The sequence below is a fragment of the Odocoileus virginianus genome, chromosome 7, assembly GCF_023699985.2.
Source record: "Odocoileus virginianus isolate 20LAN1187 ecotype Illinois chromosome 7, Ovbor_1.2, whole genome shotgun sequence".
NCBI lineage: Eukaryota > Metazoa > Chordata > Mammalia > Artiodactyla > Cervidae > Odocoileus > Odocoileus virginianus.
In genome coordinates, this window is record NC_069680.1 from 48,471,134 (window position 1) to 48,489,593 (window position 18,460).

The following is an 18,460-nucleotide window of genomic DNA, read 5'->3' on the forward strand; positions in this document are numbered from 1 at the left end:
TTTTATTAGTTGGAGGCTAATTACTTTACATCATTACAGTAGTTTTTGTTATACATTGATATGAATTAGCCATGGATTTACATGTATTCCCCATCCCAGTCCCCCCTCCCACCTCCCTCTCCACCCGATCCCTCTGGGTCTTCCCAGTGCACCAGGCCCGATAGCCCACCAGGTTACCTCTGTCCGTGGGATTTCCCAGGCAAGAATACTGGAGTGGGTTGCCATTTCCTTCTCCAGGGGATCTTCCTAACCCAGAGATCAGACCCACATCTCCTGCATTGGCAGGCAGATTCTTTACCACTGAGCCACCTGGGAAGCCCCCAACACATACATAGGCACACATGAATTGACAGAGACCTTTTGGGTTCCACTTTTAAATTACTGCTGTGAATCAAGTACAATAATACAAAATTTCACTAGTCTTTAAAAAATGTTGGATTTAAGTTGTTTTCTGGTAGATGAAATAAGTCTGCCCAAAGGGGTGAAGTTTTTTACTGAATTGGTGGGGAAGACACTTAAAATTTTTTTGGTCAAAATTTTTTTTGTCCACCCACCTATGTTTCAAATGATCTTTTCCTTTTGTTCATCTTCTGATGGGAATTGCCTCCCAGAAGTTTACTGGGGGGTTATCAATTTTATTTTTTTCTCAAACTTTAAACTTTTTACTTTATATTGGGGTCAGTTCAGTTCAGTCGCTCAGTCATGTCCGACTCTTTGCGACCCCATGAATCCATGAATCGCAGCACACCAGGCTTCCCTGTCCATCACCAACTCCCAGAGTTCACCTAAACCCATGTCCATTGAGTCGGTGATGCCATCCAACCATCTCATCCTCTGTCGTCCCCTTCTCCTCCTGCCCTCAATCTTTCCCAGCATCAGGGTCTTTTCAAGTGAGTCAGCTCTTTGGCCAAAGTATTGGCGCTTCAGCATCAGTCCCTCTAATGATGGCTGATTAATAGACTTCCTAGGTGGTGCTAGTGGTAAAGAACCCACCTGCCAGTGCAAGTAGACACAAGAGATGCAGGTTTGATCCCTGGGTCTGGAAGATCCCCAGGAGGAAGGCACGGCAACTCACTCCAGTATTCTTGCCTAGAGAATCCTATGGACAGAGGTGGGCTACAGTCAACAGGGTCACAAAGAGTCAGACATGACTGAAGTGACTGCATACAGATACATAGCCGATTAACAATGTAGTGGTACTTTCAGGTGAACAGTGAAGGGATTCAGCCATATATATATACATGTATTCATTCTCCCCCAAGGCCCCCTCCCATCCAGGCTGGTGCATAACATTAAGAGTTCCATGTGCTGTACAGTAGGTCCTTGTCCATTTTGAATGTAGCAGTGTGTACATGTCAGTCCCAAACTCCCTAACTATCCCTTCCCCCTAGCAACCATAAGTTCATTTTCTAAGTAAGTTCATTTGTATCATTTTTTTTTTAGATTCCACATATAAGGGATGTCATATGATATTTCTCATTCTCTGTCTCGCTGACTTCACTCAGTATGACTCTCTTTAGGTCCACCCATGTTGCTGCCCATTCAGAAAATGGGCAAAAGACCTGAATAGACATTTCTCCAAAGAGGACATACAGATGGCCAACAGGCACATGAAAAGATGTTCAACATTGCTAGTTATTAGGAAAATGCAAATCGAAACTAGAATGAGATGTCACCCCACAGGTCAGAATGGCTATCATCAAAAAATCCACAAACAACAAATGCTGGAGAGGGTGTGGAGAGAAGGAACCCTCCTACACTGTTGGTAGGGAATGTAAACTGGTACAGCCACTATGGAGAACAGTATGGAGGTTCCTTAAAAATCTAAAAATAGAGCTACCATATGACCCTGCAATCCCACTCCTGGTCATGTGTCTATAGAGAAAAACATGATCTGAAAGGATACGTGAACCTCAGTGTTCATTGAAGCACTGTTTATGAGCTAAGATATGGAAGCAAACTAAATGCCCATAGACAGATAAAGAAGATTGTAATACACATATACAATGGAATATTAATCAGCATTAAAAAGAATGAAATAATCCCAGAAGTTTTTAATGCAATATTTGCATCTCAAAGGTACAGGGAAAGAATAAAATTTCCTCCTGAGGACCTCGGCTTCCTAAGGCCAGAATTTCTACAATACTTTTGAGATAAATAGGTGAGGTTTTAGGACTGACAAAAAGGAATAGATGTTAGAGTTAGTTCCTAGTTTTGCAAAGATTTGTAAGATAAGGAAGAAGAGTTGTTCTTAATTTCTCCCAAATTGGATTGCAGCCTAAGTGGCATTATAGTTTGAGCCACCCATCTAACTACATTATCCTTAAAATATCAAGGAGAAGATTTCTAACTAAGATGGAAATCAAAAGATTTCTGTGTTCTGGATTTAGAGCTGTTTGCCTTTGAATATTTTAGTGCATCCTTTCACAAAGGCTTTAGAGCATTTTTCTTTCCCTCTGGGTGCATAGGTAGTTTCATTTTGCTTAAGGGAAGAGATGTTAAAAAAATTCCCATCAGCTTTTGAATATCAGCTTCCAATTTTTGATCAATTTCTGATTATAGGTTTACTTAAACAAAAACAAAGAACATTTAACTCTCTTGTTAGTTTTCAGCATAGACAAACAGTAAATATTTCTGGCAGTGTTGAACAACCCCTTGGACTTAAGAACTATTCCAAAAGACAGTGCAAAAATTATTTTATTTTCCTTTCTTTATTGGGTACTACACAGACCAGGAGTGCTCTTTCTGGTAAGAATTTTCACCCTTAGCTGACTTCTGACAGTTTTCTGAGAATCTCATCTGTAGGCTCCAAGGAGGGTTTAAAATAGAAGGTTAACTCCAATGTCTTCAGAATTTGGCAGAGTTTTTCATTAATTTCTACTTAATTTCCCTTAGCTGTTTAAGGGAATAATGTAGCAGTTTACAAGAAAATACTGCAGAATCTCATCCATTCTTGGAAAGACCCATACAGGGACCCTCCTTTGAGGGTATAAGGGTGTCTACTGATGCTGAAAACTCGGCCTCTGTGCACCAGTGCTGAATTGAATCTCAGAGACATAGTTTGGGGTGAAGTAGAAAAGAATAGCTTTATTACTTAGCCAGACAAAGTAGGACACTTCAGGCTTGTGTCCTGGAAAACTGTCCCAACATGGGAGGGTTTAGTGAGGAGTTTTACAGTAATAGTCCTAGGGAAGGGTTGCTGATAAGGATCGGGGTGTGTGCAGGCCTACATCGCTTTAATGAGCCCTCAGGTGGTCTCCTAACCTAAGGAGCTTCCTAACCTCACCAGCTTCTCTGGTTCTCTAGGCTGTCAAACCAGGAGCTTCCCTCTGGAATGAGGACTGCTTCCTCAAGTAGTTTGTCTTCCATTTGTTGAGGGTTTTAGTTCCCTGGAAGAACTCAGAGGTGTTAAGTGTATCTGACGGAGGTGGAACCAGGACCCTGCCCCAAGGCTGCACTGTGGTTTCTTGGCTGCTCCTGCCTTGTCTCTTTATTTCCTCCCCCCCTGATCAGCAACTGTTCAGATCTACCCTTTGGATCTCAGGGGAGATCAGACAGGCCAGAGCCTCTTCCCTGCATATAAGAAACTGGGGACATAGAAAGCCTTCATGACTAGAAGACCACCTACATGGTGGACTTTTGTTGCCGTCTTGCAGGCTCTTCAGATGGAAAGACAGTTCAGACAGGATTACTGGAATGAACTCAAAGAGGATAGGGAGTTCCTGGTGGTCCAGTGGTTAGGACTCTGCGCTCTCACTGGTGAGGGCCCGGGTTCCATCTCTTGTGGGGGAACTAAAATCCCACAAGCAGCATGACATGGCCAAAAAAAGAGTGTAGAGGAGAGCAGTAGCAGATAGTCAGTCATATTATCTCCTGTTTTAGGTACCTCTTGTGTCTTTAATTTTTCATTAGCCTTTTTGCAATGAATCTTTCAGTGAAGCTATTTTGGAATTTTGAAGCCTTCTGGAGCATTCTGCATGTCAATTAAAATAGGTATCCTCCCCCCCTCTCCTTTTTTTTGTGGGAGTGGGGCAGGAAAGCTCTTGCTTTTAAGTGCAGTTCTTAAATGATCTTATATAATTGGAACATGCCTCATAATGGCCTTTCTAATTATAGGTTGTCTTTAGTAACACTTTGACATTTTTATAGATAGTTATAGCTTCCAGGGCCATAGTTCTTAGATGTAAAATCAGCAAGTGTACCAAAAGGTAGAGTGCTTAACTCTTTGAATATTAAGGATCCCATTTCTTTCAGCTAAGCCTTTTTGGGTTTGGGGGAGCCGGATTAATATGTGCTGTGGGCCTAGGGATTGTGTGGTGCTTTACAGTGCACCGTGTTGCATGGAAATCTTGAGGCTGGTGGATGAACTAGGGTCAAGCTAACCTAGACAGCTTATGTGACCTGCTTATTTGAACTCAGGAGTCCTTGAGTTAGGTGGAGAGTACTTCATCAGCTTTTAAAGGCTTCACCCTTGCCCACCGATTTTTGCAACTTTTTGGCCACAGAGATTCCTAATAGCAGTAGCTTGTACAAAACAAGACAAACACATGTACCTTAAATCAGCAGTTACCAAAAGATTCTTCTGTGTCCCAGCCATTTAAAGGCCCTGTGTGCACCCCAACAGTTCCTGCCATGGGACCGTGGCCTGGGGACCTCAACAAATGGAGACTGAGGACTGGGGGCTCCACATGTATAGTTCCCACATGGGTCTTGGGACAGAATCAAGGCCTGGGGGTTTCCACCAATTAATTGGCTGTCATGGTCTGAAATAAAGGGTAGGGGCTTGAGCTCCAGGCAGAGCCATCTGCCAGATTCAGCTGACCTGCCCTGTACTTGGAAGCCCATTAGATTGGGAGCTCAGTGCAAAGAGAGCAGAGCTGAGAACTGAAAGGAATTTACCTACACGCCTCAGAAACAGAGACAGAGAACTGAAAAGGGCTTGCAGGTGCCACACCCATGTTTCTTATGCCCAAAGTTACTGGAAGTCTCCTTCAGTCTTATTACTGCCATCAAATCTGTTAAAAAAAGAAAGAAACTAAAACTCAGTTTAAAGATCAAATTTGCTTTATTCAACATGAATCAGCAGCATCCCATCTAGTAAATAGAAAGAAGCTCCAAAATGCAGTAGAAAAATTTTTTAAAGCAGCCAAAATGAGAGACAGGGAAGTCTTCCACAAAAGAAAGGATTATTTCAGGCAAGGTCACATTCCTGTGAAGTCAAGTGGGCCTTAGGAAGCATCACTACGAACAAAGCTAGTGGAGGTGATGGAAATCCAGCTATTTCAAATCCTAAAAAGGTGATGCTGTGAAAGTGCTGCACTCAGTATGCCAGCAAATTGGAAAACTCAGCAGTGGCCACAGGACTGAAAAAAGGTCAGTTTTCATTCTGATCACAAAGAAAGGCAGTGCCAAAGAATGTTCAAACTATTGCACAGTTGCATTCATCTCACACACTAGCAAAGTATGTTCATAATTCTCCAAGCCAGGCTTCAACAGTACTTGAACCATGTACTTCCAGATGTTCAAGCTGGATTTAGAAAAGGCAGAGGAACCAGAGATCAAATTGCCAACATCCACTGGATCATCAAAAAAACAAGAGAGTTCCAGAAAAACATCTATTTCTGCTTTATTGACTACACAAAAGCCTCTGACTATGTGGTGGTGGTTTAGTCGCTAAGTTGTGTCTGACTCTTTCGACCCCATGGACTGTAGCCTGCCAGATTCCTGTGTCCATGGGATTGTGTAGATCACAATAAACTGTGGAAAATTCTTCAAGAGATGGGAATACCATACCACCTGGCCTGCCTCCTGAGAAATCTGTATGTAGGTCAAGAAGCAACAGTTAGAACTGGACATGAAACAACAGACTGGTTCCAGATTGGGAAAGGAGTATGTCAAGGCTGTATATTGTCACCTTGCTTATCTAACTTACATGCAGAGTACATCATGTGAAATGCCGGGCTGGATGAAGCACAAGCTGGAGTCAAGATTGCTATGAGAAATATCAAGAACCTCAGATACACAGATGTTACCACCCTTATGGCAGAAAGTGTAGAGGAACTAAAGAGCCTCTTGATGAAAGTGAAAGAGGAGAGTGAAAACACTGGCTTAAAACTCAGCATTCAAAAAATAAGATCATGGCATCTGGTCCCATCATTTCATGGCAAATAGATGGGGAAACATTGGAAACAGTGACAGAATTTATTTTGGGGGGCTCCAAAATCACTGCAGATGGTGACTACAGCCATGAGATTAAAAGACGCTTGCTTCTTGGAAGAAAAGCTATGACTAACCTTGACAGCATATTAAGAAGAAGAGACATTACTTTGCTGACAGGTCCATCTCGTCAAAGTTATGGTTTTTCCTGTAGTCATGTATGGATGTGAGACTTGGACTATAAAGAAAGCTGAGGGCTGAAGAATTGATGCTTTTGAACCATGGTGTTGGAGAAGACTCTTGAGAGTCCCTTGGACTGCAAGGAGATCCAGCCAGTCCATCCTAAAGGAGATCAGTCCTGGGTGTTCATTGGAAGGACTGATGCTGAAGCTGAAACTCCAATACTTTGGCCACCTCATGCAAAGAGCTGACTCATTGGAAAAGACCCTGTTGCTGGGAGGGATTAGGGGCAGGAGGAGAAGGGGATGACAGAGGATGAGATGGTTGGATGGCATCACCGACTCAATGGATATGAGTTTGAGTGGACTCCAGGAGTTGGTGATGGACAGGGAGGCCTGGCGTGCTGCGATTCATGGGGTTTCAGAGTCAGACACGACTGAGCGACCGAACTGAACTGAGGCAAATATAACACATGTAATTTTTTACTTAAATTTTTTTATTGAAGCATAGTTGACTTAAAATGTGTTATATAATAATTCTATTCTTACTTCCTCCTTTCCTCAGCAAAGTCTGTTTTGCTTTTATGAAAAGAAAAAACTGTTCTACTTTTTTAAAGTCTTTGATTAATTATCATTGTTCCCATTTTGTCCAAATCTGCTTTATCTGTTTTTCTCGACATGGTACTAGTATGCCAAATTAACATTATTTGTTATCGGGGGCTTCCCTGGTGGCTCAGATGGTAGAGCATCTGCCCGTAATGTGGGAGACTGGGGTTTGATCCTTGGGTTGGGAGGATCCCCTGGAGAAGGAAATGGCAACCCACTCCAGTATTCTTGTCTGGAAAATCCCATGGACAGAGGAACCCGGTAGGCTACAGTCCAAGGGATTGCAAAGAGTTGGACACTACTGAGTGACTTCACTTTCTTTCTTTCTTAGAGGAATAATGTTAGGTTAGAGAAATAATTCTGGCTTTAACACCACCAGTGATGTGCACTGCATACTTCCTTGCCTTCGCTTATGCTGCTCCGTCTGAGTTGCTGCTGTTCAATGGTGAACCTGCAGATGCCCTTTCAATTCCAGGTCACAAGCCTGTGTGATGCCTCTGAACTTTTGTCAAACAAAAAAAAGCTCTTTGCTTCTCCTGTTGTGTTCTAATAGCCCTTTCTAAATTCCTCTGAATTCCCCTGGCACAACTGAATAGTGAATGATACAAAAAAGAATGTGTAAACAAATCAGCTCTTTGACTAATACTGTTTGTTATTTCTGTTTTACTTGAGCTTAACCTTCAGTTGGAGTTAAGCTTGAGGTGCATATCTAGGACACTATAAATTCTGATAATTCAAATAACTCTCCCTCATTTTAAGAAGCACTTTCATGAGGTGTTCTTTTCCTGCACCCTGAACAGGTATTAAAGAATATTTATTTATCTGCTGCCTTTATCACAGCAGATTTGTAGCAACATCATGTTTATTGCACACAGATGAAATGGGTTATCTGCATGCTTTCAGACTGACTCAGTTTGCTCAGATTAGGTAAACATGGGTCACAGATACCTCCTTGATGTCTATAAATTAGGAATCTTGTCTGCATGTCTATTCCATGTGTACCATATACAAAATGTCATATATACATATTTACTGTGCTTGAATATATATTTTGAAATAGTTTCAACACCATGTTGAGATTCAGCAAATCTGCGTTCATATCCCATCTCTACCATTTACCAGAGGCGTGACCTTGGATAAGGTACTTTCCTCATGCGAAAAATAGGGACAATAATACTACCTTCCTCATAGCAGTGCTATGAGGATTACATGAGATAATACCTGTAAGTGGTGGACATGGTAAATCTAAATAGTAAACGTGGCCCCTAGCAAAGGTGTGGTGCATGTGAATGTAACAGTGGCATGTTCAATTCCAAACTCTTTCTTTCACAGTAGCACTGACAGGTTGCTCTCAGATCCTGAACTGAGTGCTGCAGAAAGCCCGCTGGCTGACAAGAAGGCTCCGGGGAGTGAGCGCGCTGCCGAGAGGGCAGCCGCTGCCCAACAGAACAATGAAAGGGCCCGCCTTGCCCCACGGCCATCATACGTCAACATGCAGGTAATGATTAAACAACAACAAAAAAAAAAGGGAGAGTCATCCAAATGTAGGCTGTCTAGATTGAGGGAATCGGGGAATTCAGTGAGCCTTCAGCAGTAGAGCAGAAATTCCGTTTTCCTTCTGCATGCTCAGTTCAGTTCAGTTTAGTCTCTCAGTTGTGTCCGACTCTTTGCGACCCCATGGACTGCAGCACGCCAGGCCTCCCTGTCCATCATCAGCTCCCAGAGTTGACTCAAACTCATGTCCATTGAGTCAGTGATGCCTATTCAAAATTATATTTAAATATATATGCAGTAGTTAGGAATTGGTTTTGCTATAAACATTAAAAATGAAATGCAGGATTTAGTTTAAGTGAGGAGAATTATTTAAAATGTTAAAAGTGATCTAACATGGTCTATGTCACTGTGTCTTATGCAAATGACATTTTTCATGTGTTACTTAAATAATTTAGATAAATATGTGAGCTGCTATTTCTGAGCATTTACTGCCTCATGACATAGTCTTAGATAAATAGATTTATAAATAAATAATATTTATATTATTATCCTTCTATCTGTAAAATGGAGAAGATGAATTTGTTTGGTGCTCCTTAGACAGTTATAAAAATAACGAATGTGAGGCTTTAGTTTTTTGAAAGGAGATGCTAAATATTATTGATGATTATGTTGGTTCACAGATTTTTATGATTATTTTAAACAATTTCCTCAGCAGGGATTTTCTCTGTATCCATTTTCAAACTATTGGTCCAATTACAAAATAAATAAATAAACTATTGATCATGGAATTCAGAAATCTGATTTTTATATTGATCACAATATGAAAGATAAGGATTCTGTGCTTTTAGAGATGTCTATAAACATTTGGCTTCAGTGTCTGAATTAATGGGTAGACTTACCTACTTCATAGTAAGATATATCATCTCCATCTCCCCACCTCCAAAAAAGAAAAAAAACCTCACCGAATCCTAGAAATAAAGAAGTTGTCATAAATATGTCAAAGAAATTAATTCATGAAACTAAATTGTACTTCTGTAATTCTGGTGAAAACTACAGTGCAGTCCTGCTTGTCTGCTTATACTAATCCTTGGCATTTGAACATTTTCATGTTTTTAGATGAATGTTTTTACAAAAACCATGGCCTTTACAAGGTGCAAAGTTAAAAACATTTATTACATTTTCTCTGGTGGATATATTTTCAGTTATTATAAATTAAAGTTCTCTCATTTAAAAAGTATCAGATTCCTTTATGGTCCCTTTGTGAGTTTCGTCCATCTTGTGAGTCTCATCTTTTTCATCAAGTTTATACCTATAGTGAACCTTTTCATGTTCCTTTCTTTTAGGATGGATGAGAGTGTTCCTGGTGATAGAGTTTCAATTTAAATAGATGTTATTTATGCCATTAGTGAAGAGCTGACTTTTAAAATCACTAAGAAATCAATGATAAGAGTTACTGAGCTTTGACAGGGAGAGAGTTTGAAGACTTCTGTGATTTCTGGAGCTAAAGATGACCTTTGTCTCCTGTAAAGATGACCTTTGTCTCCTGACCATTCTTGGACTTCTGAATCTCCAGCTCTCTTTTCACATTTATCTTACTTTCTAATTTATTTTGTGGTTATTTCTTTTACTCATCCCTGCTAAGCCTCCATATGATTTGAGGCTATAGATTATTTTTGATTCATTGTTCTGTTCTTCCACAAAGTGTAGCACAGTACCTATAACCAGAAGGCACTCAATAAATATTTATTGAACAAGTAACTTTAGAATCTCCCCACATCTTGCCTTAGACATTAGTCATTAAAAGTTGATTTTAACTCCCAGAGTCATTTTAGACCTAGGATTTCAAAAGAAAAATCAAACCATGTTATCTAAAAATCTCACTCTCCCAGTTTACTGCCATGTTCCTTCTGGTTGGTCAGAGTCAACCAGTTTACTTTCATTATTTTGACCCTATCATTTGTAGTACTTTTTGCTTTTAAAAGTATCCTGTTTAAGACCATAAATTATATGGACACCCTGCGTATGATGGTATAGTCCTCCTGGGAGGAAGGGCCAGTGGGTTCTTGGCCCTTGTCAATGGGTTCTTGAACTATCTTTGAGACATTTTTTTCCCCTAACTTACTGAAGAATAGTTGATTTACAATATTGTGTTAGTTTCAGTTGTATAGCAAAGAAGATATACATATATATGTATATATCTCTGTTCCTTTTTTCAATTATTTTCCCTTATAGTTTTTTATTTATAAGGGACATTTTAAAATCAAGCCTAAGTTCCTGAAACACGGGAGTTGAGAACCCTGAGTCAGCATTTGCTGCTGCTGCTAAGTCGCTTCAGTCGTGTCCGACTCTGTGCGACCCCATAGACGGCAGCCCACCAGGCTCCCCCGTCCCTGGGATTCTCCAGGCAAGAACACCGGAGTGGGTTGCCATTTCCTTCTCCAAGAGTCAGCATTTGAGATGTAGTTATATCTGGACTTCTTTCTTCAAAACTTACCTCGGTTTGTATATAGACCCATCTGTGTCATAGTCACTTGTTCAGTGTGGATGAGAAGAATAAATGGTGCCATCCTAGTCTTGTGCAATACAAGATATATAAGTTTCATTTTTTAACTTAGGTTTATATTTTTATTTAGGTTTAATTTTAATGTTCTGCTTGTGTCATTATTAAAGCTAGACATTTGTCATTTATGTCACTTTAAAAGCATAGATAATGCCAATTAAGTTACGTAATTTCATAGGTTGTTGTGACATCATAACATTTTACCCAAATGAAGAGGGGATTTTGAGAAATACAGGAGGCCAATAATAGATAATCTGAAAGTATTTTAAGAATGCATTATTTTGAAATTTAGCATAACTCTTATTAAGTTATTCACTGTATGTTAGCATATATTGGTCCTGGTATGTTAAATATTCATAATAAAGAGGAATTTTTTTCCCTTTGAAGGAAGATTTCTAACTTTTGTCACTGTCATGACTTAAAGTCAGAAGTAGTATATTATTATAATGAATTAGTTTTGAAAACATGTTTAAGTTTATCAGGCTTGTGTGGGCTCCTGTCACATTATGGTGCAGAGCTTAGCATTTGTCTCGGGCAGGTGCATGGGCTGCAGTCATGTAATCTTTTCATGGAGTATTGGTGTGACATTTGGATCAACTGACAAGAAAGATGTTTTCTGTCTTTTTCAGGCATTTGACTATGAACAAAAGAAGCTGTTAGCAACCAAAGGTATGTGATACATTATGATCTATACTTTGATTTTTTTCAGTAGACACATAAAAAGTTTTTCAGTACTGATATTGAACTGGGAAATTGGACTCTCGTAAAAGGAAACCCAGAATGTTTAGGTTCAAGTTGCATAAACTTTGTTGAGGTTGAATAGATTAGCATTAGATCATTTAAGAAATAATGTATCATTTTAAAATTTATTGTTACTTTGTATAAAATGTTTTATGAAGACATTTTAAGGTATTTTGTGTTAAGAAATGATATCCAGTGGTAATTTCTTTACATACACCAACGAAAAAATACTCGTCAATGTTGTATTTAAGAAATGCATTAAAAATAGCAAGCATTTGTTTTATGTTCTCTTTTCCAAAGCTATGTTAAAGAAACCAGTAGTGACGGAGGTCAGAACACCCACAAACACCTGGAGTGGCCTGGGGTTTTCTAAATCCATGCCCGCTGAAACTATCAAGGAGCTGAGAAGGGCCAACCACGTGTCATATAAGCCCACAATGACGACCACTTTTGAGGTTTGTAGAGTCATGCCCTACTTACTCTTCCTGTCGATTCTCTCAGCAAAAGAGAACTGTCTTCTCTCCTCTCCCATTTTCTATTTACATAAGGACAGTTTCTTAATGGTGATTTGCTTTAATTTCTAATACTGTAAACGTATTGCTATGAGATAGATACAATCTGATATGATCTTTTACATGTTGTTTTCATGATCATGAGATCTTTACATGATCTCAAAGTTGTTGATCAGCTGTGAAGGAAATTTGGATAAATGTGTTTTTGTTAGGGGAGAATGTCAGAGAGCAGGGCTGAGATTAAGCAAAGGGCATATGTAATATGCCATAAAAAATGTATAAGGAATCCCTTCATTCCAGGGTATCACTCACAAGACCACCAAGGGGGAAAAGGCAATTATTCAACAAAAGCAAGTTCTCAGATCTGAGTTAAAAATTCAGTGTGTTCAGATGTGCCAGGAACACAGCAGGAAGTATCACAAACAAGAGCTCCAAAACATTATGCTTCCCAGATGTTGGCTGCAGGGCTTAGGGGTGAGATGGGGAAGCTGGCATCCTCACCACAGGGAGAAGGGATCCAGAGCTCCTTGCTTCTCTGCCGGGCTGTACGTGACTCAGTCAGCAAGGCCTTTGCAGCTGCAGAGTGTCAGATGTTGGCTCTAAGTCTTTTGCGAGTGCAGGTGGAGTTAGAATGCGTGCACGTGCACACACTCACACACAGAACTGCGGAGACTGCACAAACCTGAAAGATGGATGAAAATTATTAATCCAAGAATCACAATGTTCAATAAGACCACTGGAGGCTCAAAAACAAATACTGGTTAAGCGTTTCGTAATTGTTAGTCTAATCACTAGCATTTGCAGATTGACCTTCATTTCTCCACCCATTTTCTTTGTAATAAATTAGAATGTTGATGAAAGGCAAATGCAAACCTGCGATTTTTTTTTTCCCTTTGTCTCTTTGAGAAAGTGAAAAAGAAAGTACTGTTGAAATACTAAAAAGCACAGTTTCCTGCAAATTTCATTGTCAGACTTACAGTAGCAATTTGGCAGGGTATATTTAAAGACTGAAGTTACTGTTGGCAACTAGAATGCAGGAATCATTATGAAAAATTTGAGGCGCTAGGAGTTATACACCCCTCTTTCTGCCATTATAGCTCTGAGAGAAAGTCAACATCTCCTTTCATTGGCAGAGGCCTTAAAAACTGCTGTGCTCATTCTTAGGCTTCCACTGGTGTACCTGCAGTCTGTTGTGCTCACCCCCACCTTCAGCGGAATGGAGCTTTAGGTGGTTGATTATGTTCCTGTCGTTTCAGAGATGAAATAGTTCACTTTAGAAATGCTAATTCAGTTCTGTTCTCAGAGACCAATACTATGACAGGTTGAAATGACGATTGTTCTAATAAAGCAGTTGTCAAATGCAGAGGCTGTGGGAACCTGACAGCCGCCACCGACACATGCACAGCTTTGCGGAGTGACTTCCCGCCTCAGAGCCCGTTTGCTCACTGCAGTTATTTTGAGCATGCTGTGGGAGAAGGCACCCAGTGCTTCATGGGGTGTGCAGGAAGTCTTGGTGATATTTAGCAACTACTGTTATTTCCACTAAAGAACTTTACCCTGAGGAAAACCAAGAGCCTGATGAAAGATGTGATTCATATACATATATGAATGCTTATTACTAGAAGTATTTCTGCATTTTCAAACTAGATATGCTTTTTATATCTGCAGGAATACTTTAGAGTGTTACATGAACACATAATGTGCTAGTAGTAATTACCTTAAATCACATTCATTTATTTCTTTGATGTTTTATATGGTACATTTTCATCCACGAGCTTTTTTGATCCCTATAAATTCCTAGTGAGGGAAAGGGTCCCAGATCAGTTAAGTGTCTTACTTGAGGTCATCAGTAGTTAGAAAAAAGGACTTGAATTCATTTTGTAAAATTTCTTTATCCTCGTTTTCCTAATGGTTTATGTACTCAGAGGGTACATAGCAAGTTAGTTAGTCACTCAGTCATGTCCGACTCTTTGCAACCCCATGGATTGCATCCCACAAGACTCCTCTGTCCATGGAATTTCCAGGCAAGAATACTGGAGTGGGTTGCCATTTCCTTCTCCAGGGGATCTTCCCGACCCAGGGATTGAACCTGGGTCTCCCACATTGCAGGCAAATTCTTTACCATACAAGGTGATATATAAATGCTCTAGAGCCATGTTAAAAGACATAAGAATCACTTGGTGCACTTAAAAATGCAGATTCTTCCCCCAGCATCTCACTCATCAGGGAAAGAGCCAGCAGGAACCAGTAATTTACATTTTCACCAAAAGCCTAGTCTGATTCTGATGCAGGCAGCCTCCTGGAAACACTGCTCTGCAGGGATGTACCATAAGGGGAATGACTCAGCAGTGGTGTCAGAACCTGGGGGGCCTCTGCTCTGGGTCTTGTCCAAGGACGAGTAGACCGCTCTCTATGGGCCTGAGTTTGCAGGCTCCAGACTCAGTGGCTGAATCCCTCCTGTGGCTTTTCTTGCTTTGGTTCTCTCGGGCCAGCCTGTTCCACCTTTCTGGCTAATGTCTAACAGCTCATTCACATTGAAAGGTGGGGAAGAGGATGAAACCAGCGAGATCAGTGCCAGGGCATTCACCAGGTAACCTGCTTTTATTCACAGCCCCTTTAAACAGTGGTGATAAGAGATAGAATCAGGCTTTCTTAGGGAATGGTTCTAGATTCTTGCCCTGTGGAGGACTTTCACACACCCCAAAGCCATCAAAAGGAGGTAAAAGGGCATGATCTGATATTCTGAAGCAGTTGCTCTTTGTGGATGTCTGCCCTCCTCTTTATTCTGCTAAAACTCAGAGGGATTGTAAACTGGGCAATTAATGGGTTAGAACATAGGGACAGGGTGGGAATTGAGAAGGACCTGGGGAAAAGTGGACAGGGCTTAAATTTTTTTTTTAAAGATTTACAACATCTCCACTTGTAGCACTATTTTAAAATCAGAGAGTAGTTACAGCCAGAATGGCCATCATCAGAAAATACACAAACAATAAATGCTGGAGAGAGTGTGGAGAGAAGGGAACACTCTTATACTGTTGATGGGAATATAAACTGGTATAGCCACAATGGAAGTTTCTTAAAAAATTAAAAATAGAGCTACCTTATGACCTGCAAGGAGATCAAACCAGTCAATCCTAAAGGAAATCAGTCTTGAATATTCATTGGAAGGACTGTTGCTGAAGCTGAAACTCCAGTACTTTGGCCACCTGATTCGAAGAACTGACTCACTGGAAAAGACCCTGGTGCTGGGAAAGATTGAGGGCAGGAGGTGAAGGGGATGACAGAGGATGAGATGGTTGGACGGCATCACCGACTCGATGGACATGAGTTTAAGCAAGCTCTGGTAGTTGGATATGGACAGGGAAGCCTGGTGTGCTGTAGTCCATGGGGTCTTAAAGAGTCTGACACAACTGAGCGACTTATCTGAACTGGCTGATGACTCTGCAATCCCACTCCTGGGCATATATTCAGAGAAAAACATGATCAAAAAGGATATATGTACCCTAGTGTTCACTGCAGGTCTGTTTACAGTAGCCAAGACATGGAAGCAACCTAAATGTCCGTTGACAAAGGAATGGATAAAGAAGATGTGGTACATATATACAAAACAATGGACTATTACTCAGCCATCTAAAAGAATGAAATAATGCCATTTGCAGCAACATGAGTAGAACTAGAGATTGTTATACTGAGTGAAGTGAGTCAGAGAAGGAGAATTATCTTATGACATCCTTTATATGTGGAATCTAAAATGAAATGATACAAATGAACTTATTAAACAGAAACAGACTCATGGACTATGAGAACGAGCTTTATGGTTGCCAGGGGGATGGATGGGGGAAGGCATAGTTAGGGAGTTTGGGATTGACATGTACATGCTACTGTATTTGAAATGGATAACCAACAAGGTCTGTATAGCACTTGGAACTCTGCTCAATGTTATGTGACAGCTTGGGTGGGAGGGGAGTTTGGGGGTGAATGGATACATAAAGTTGTATGGCTAAGTCCCTTCACCGTTCACCTAAAATTATCACAACATTGTTAATTGGCTATACACCAATACAAAATAAAAAGTTAAAAAAAATTAGGGGGTAGTTAGAAACACTCTTTTTCCTTATTCTTTTCCAAAGAAAACCAAAACCAAAGGGACAAGTAGGATGCTCTGGAGAAGTACGTTTAGCCAATGGGTCCTGACTGGTGTGGGTTACTCGGTGTGTAGGGAATCAAGGCACATGGGTTTCCTGCTCTAGGAAGCTTGCTTTAGGCAAGAAACTGATGCTTTGAACACCCTGTTCACATTACTGAGAAACTAGACTTGAGAGACTGTTTCCAGTTTTAAGGCATTTTTGAGAAATTAGACTTTTCCAAAGAACTCCTTTGGATAAGAAGCAAGTAGCTTGAGGGCTATTTTTGTTTTCTTCAAGACTCAAAAGTATGACCCTATCCACTTAATGATATACTGGGACAGCAAAGATCAAACAAAAGGTTGCTTTGACCTGCAGTATTTCTGTCACATCAACGGAACTAAAAAGTTTTGGATTTTCCTTTTCTTTTTGCCACTTATCTCTTAAAGGCATTAGAAATGGTTGTGTATTCTCTGGAGCAGGTAAAACCTGCATCAGAAGTTAAAAGAAGGTTTTAAATTTCCTCCTAAGAGTAATGAGGTTGTCTGACTATTTTAAGTCTTACAAATCTAAATAATTTTGTGATATTTACCAGTTTTTTGTCTTCTAACACACCACAATAAACTGGTAAATATCACCAGATTATTTTTTATTTAATGTTTTTAGAAAACATCATGTTTAGCCAGATCTGAGATAACTGTGTGAATGAAATCAGCTTAGATCTTAGATGAGTGACTTTTTAATACTCAAAAAAAGTTTAGATACAGAAGTTTTAAAATATATAGAAATACTACATAATGGTCTCTTTCCTGGTAATTAACCAGTTTTGAGCATGTTCTTATTTCTCTTGCTGCATGGAATTTATCTGGTTGAATTATGTTAATGATGGTTTTAACTGAAAAACCCATTTTTTTTTGCTGGGAGGAGCCTTCCTTTCCCTAGGCCCCTTCCCAAAAGTCAGCAAAGGGGATCCCATAGATGTAGGAAAAGGTGACTGTGAGATCTAGTATTTCGCAATTATTTATCAATAAGCATGTCCTGTGTTTTAGATGTAGTTCTGGGCATTAGATACAATGCTTGAATACAGATTCTTGCTTTCATGGATAGAGCTTTTTTTTTGGTGGGTAGAGAGAAATATATAACAAGTTAATCAGAAGGCATTAAATAATAAAAGTCCCTGATAAATATGAAACAGAGGATATTTTATATTGGGTAGTTTTATCTGGCTTTAATGAGCAAATGACATTTAAGCTAAGACCTACATGGCAAGAAAGGGCCAACCTTGTGACTGACTAGGGAAATAGTACTAGGCCAGGGAAACAACTGGCATTATCATATTGGAGTCAGAGCAAACTGGTAAATTCATGGAGCAGAAGGTGCATAGGGTGGTGGAGCATTGAAGATAAGGTTGGAGAGACAGGCAAAGACTTGTTTGTGGAGCATTTCAGCCCATGGTAAAGTACTGGCAAGGGATTGTAGGATTGTGTGCTGAGTGAGGCGTGGTTTTGTTCTAATTTGCATTTAAAAAAACAACCTACAACCTAGTTGCTTCATGGAAAATGGATTATTGGGGTGGGAGGCAAGAAAGAATCAACATGTCCATTAAAGAGGCTATTAATGACAGTGGTGGAGATTGGTAAAAGTAGGTAGATTTGGGATATGTTTATATACGACATTGATAAACTGACAAATTGGATATAGTGAGGTGAGGATGAATGAGTATGACTCTTAGAAGTCTGGCTTGAGCAACTGGGTGAGTGGTCATCACTTACTGAGATGTAGGAATTCTGCGAGAGGAGTAAATGTGAGTGTAACTTGTGGGGATGGTCATGAACAATATGGTTTCAAACACTCTTAAGTTTAAAATGTCTGTGAGACAGTAAAATGGAGGTATCAGATTGGCAACTCCGTGATGCTAAATTTCAGTAGAGAATTCAAACCTGGAGGTAACAATTTCAGTCATGGCTGTTGTTAAGCTTTGAAAAAGGTTGTGATTACTGATAATTTAAGGAGAAAGTGTAGAGAGAGATGATAAGGAATGTGAAGACTAAACCTGACATTTGGAATAGAAAAGAGAGGAAGATCCTA

General features: G+C 40.0%; 1 protein-coding gene and 1 long non-coding RNA gene across 5 annotated transcripts in view; one reads left to right on the forward strand and one right to left on the reverse strand.

Moving 5' to 3' along the window:
• The window catches only part of BICC1 (BicC family RNA binding protein 1), a 359,182-nt gene that overhangs the window by 319,065 nt on the left and 21,657 nt on the right, over positions 1-18,460 (forward strand). For 2 of the 3 annotated variants that reach the window (XM_070470682.1, XM_070470680.1), the window contains exons 15-17: positions 8,274-8,439; positions 11,625-11,664; positions 12,037-12,191. In XM_070470682.1, coding sequence (XP_070326783.1) covers positions 8,274-8,439; positions 11,625-11,664; positions 12,037-12,191 — 361 coding nt within the window. The remainder of the gene's footprint in view (positions 1-8,273; positions 8,440-11,624; positions 11,665-12,036; positions 12,192-18,460) is intronic. The other variant, XM_070470681.1, reaches the window with a different exon arrangement.
• Positions 8,428-18,460, reverse strand: part of LOC110134594 (uncharacterized) — a 484,741-nt gene continuing 474,708 nt past the window's right edge. The window contains exons 6-7 of one of the 2 annotated variants that reach the window (XR_011488755.1): positions 9,335-12,930; positions 8,428-8,701 (exon numbers count right to left, since the gene is read on the reverse strand). This is a non-coding gene — a long non-coding RNA (uncharacterized lncRNA). Of the gene's footprint in view, positions 8,702-9,334; positions 12,931-18,460 lie in introns of those variants that run through there. The other variant, XR_011488756.1, reaches the window with a different exon arrangement.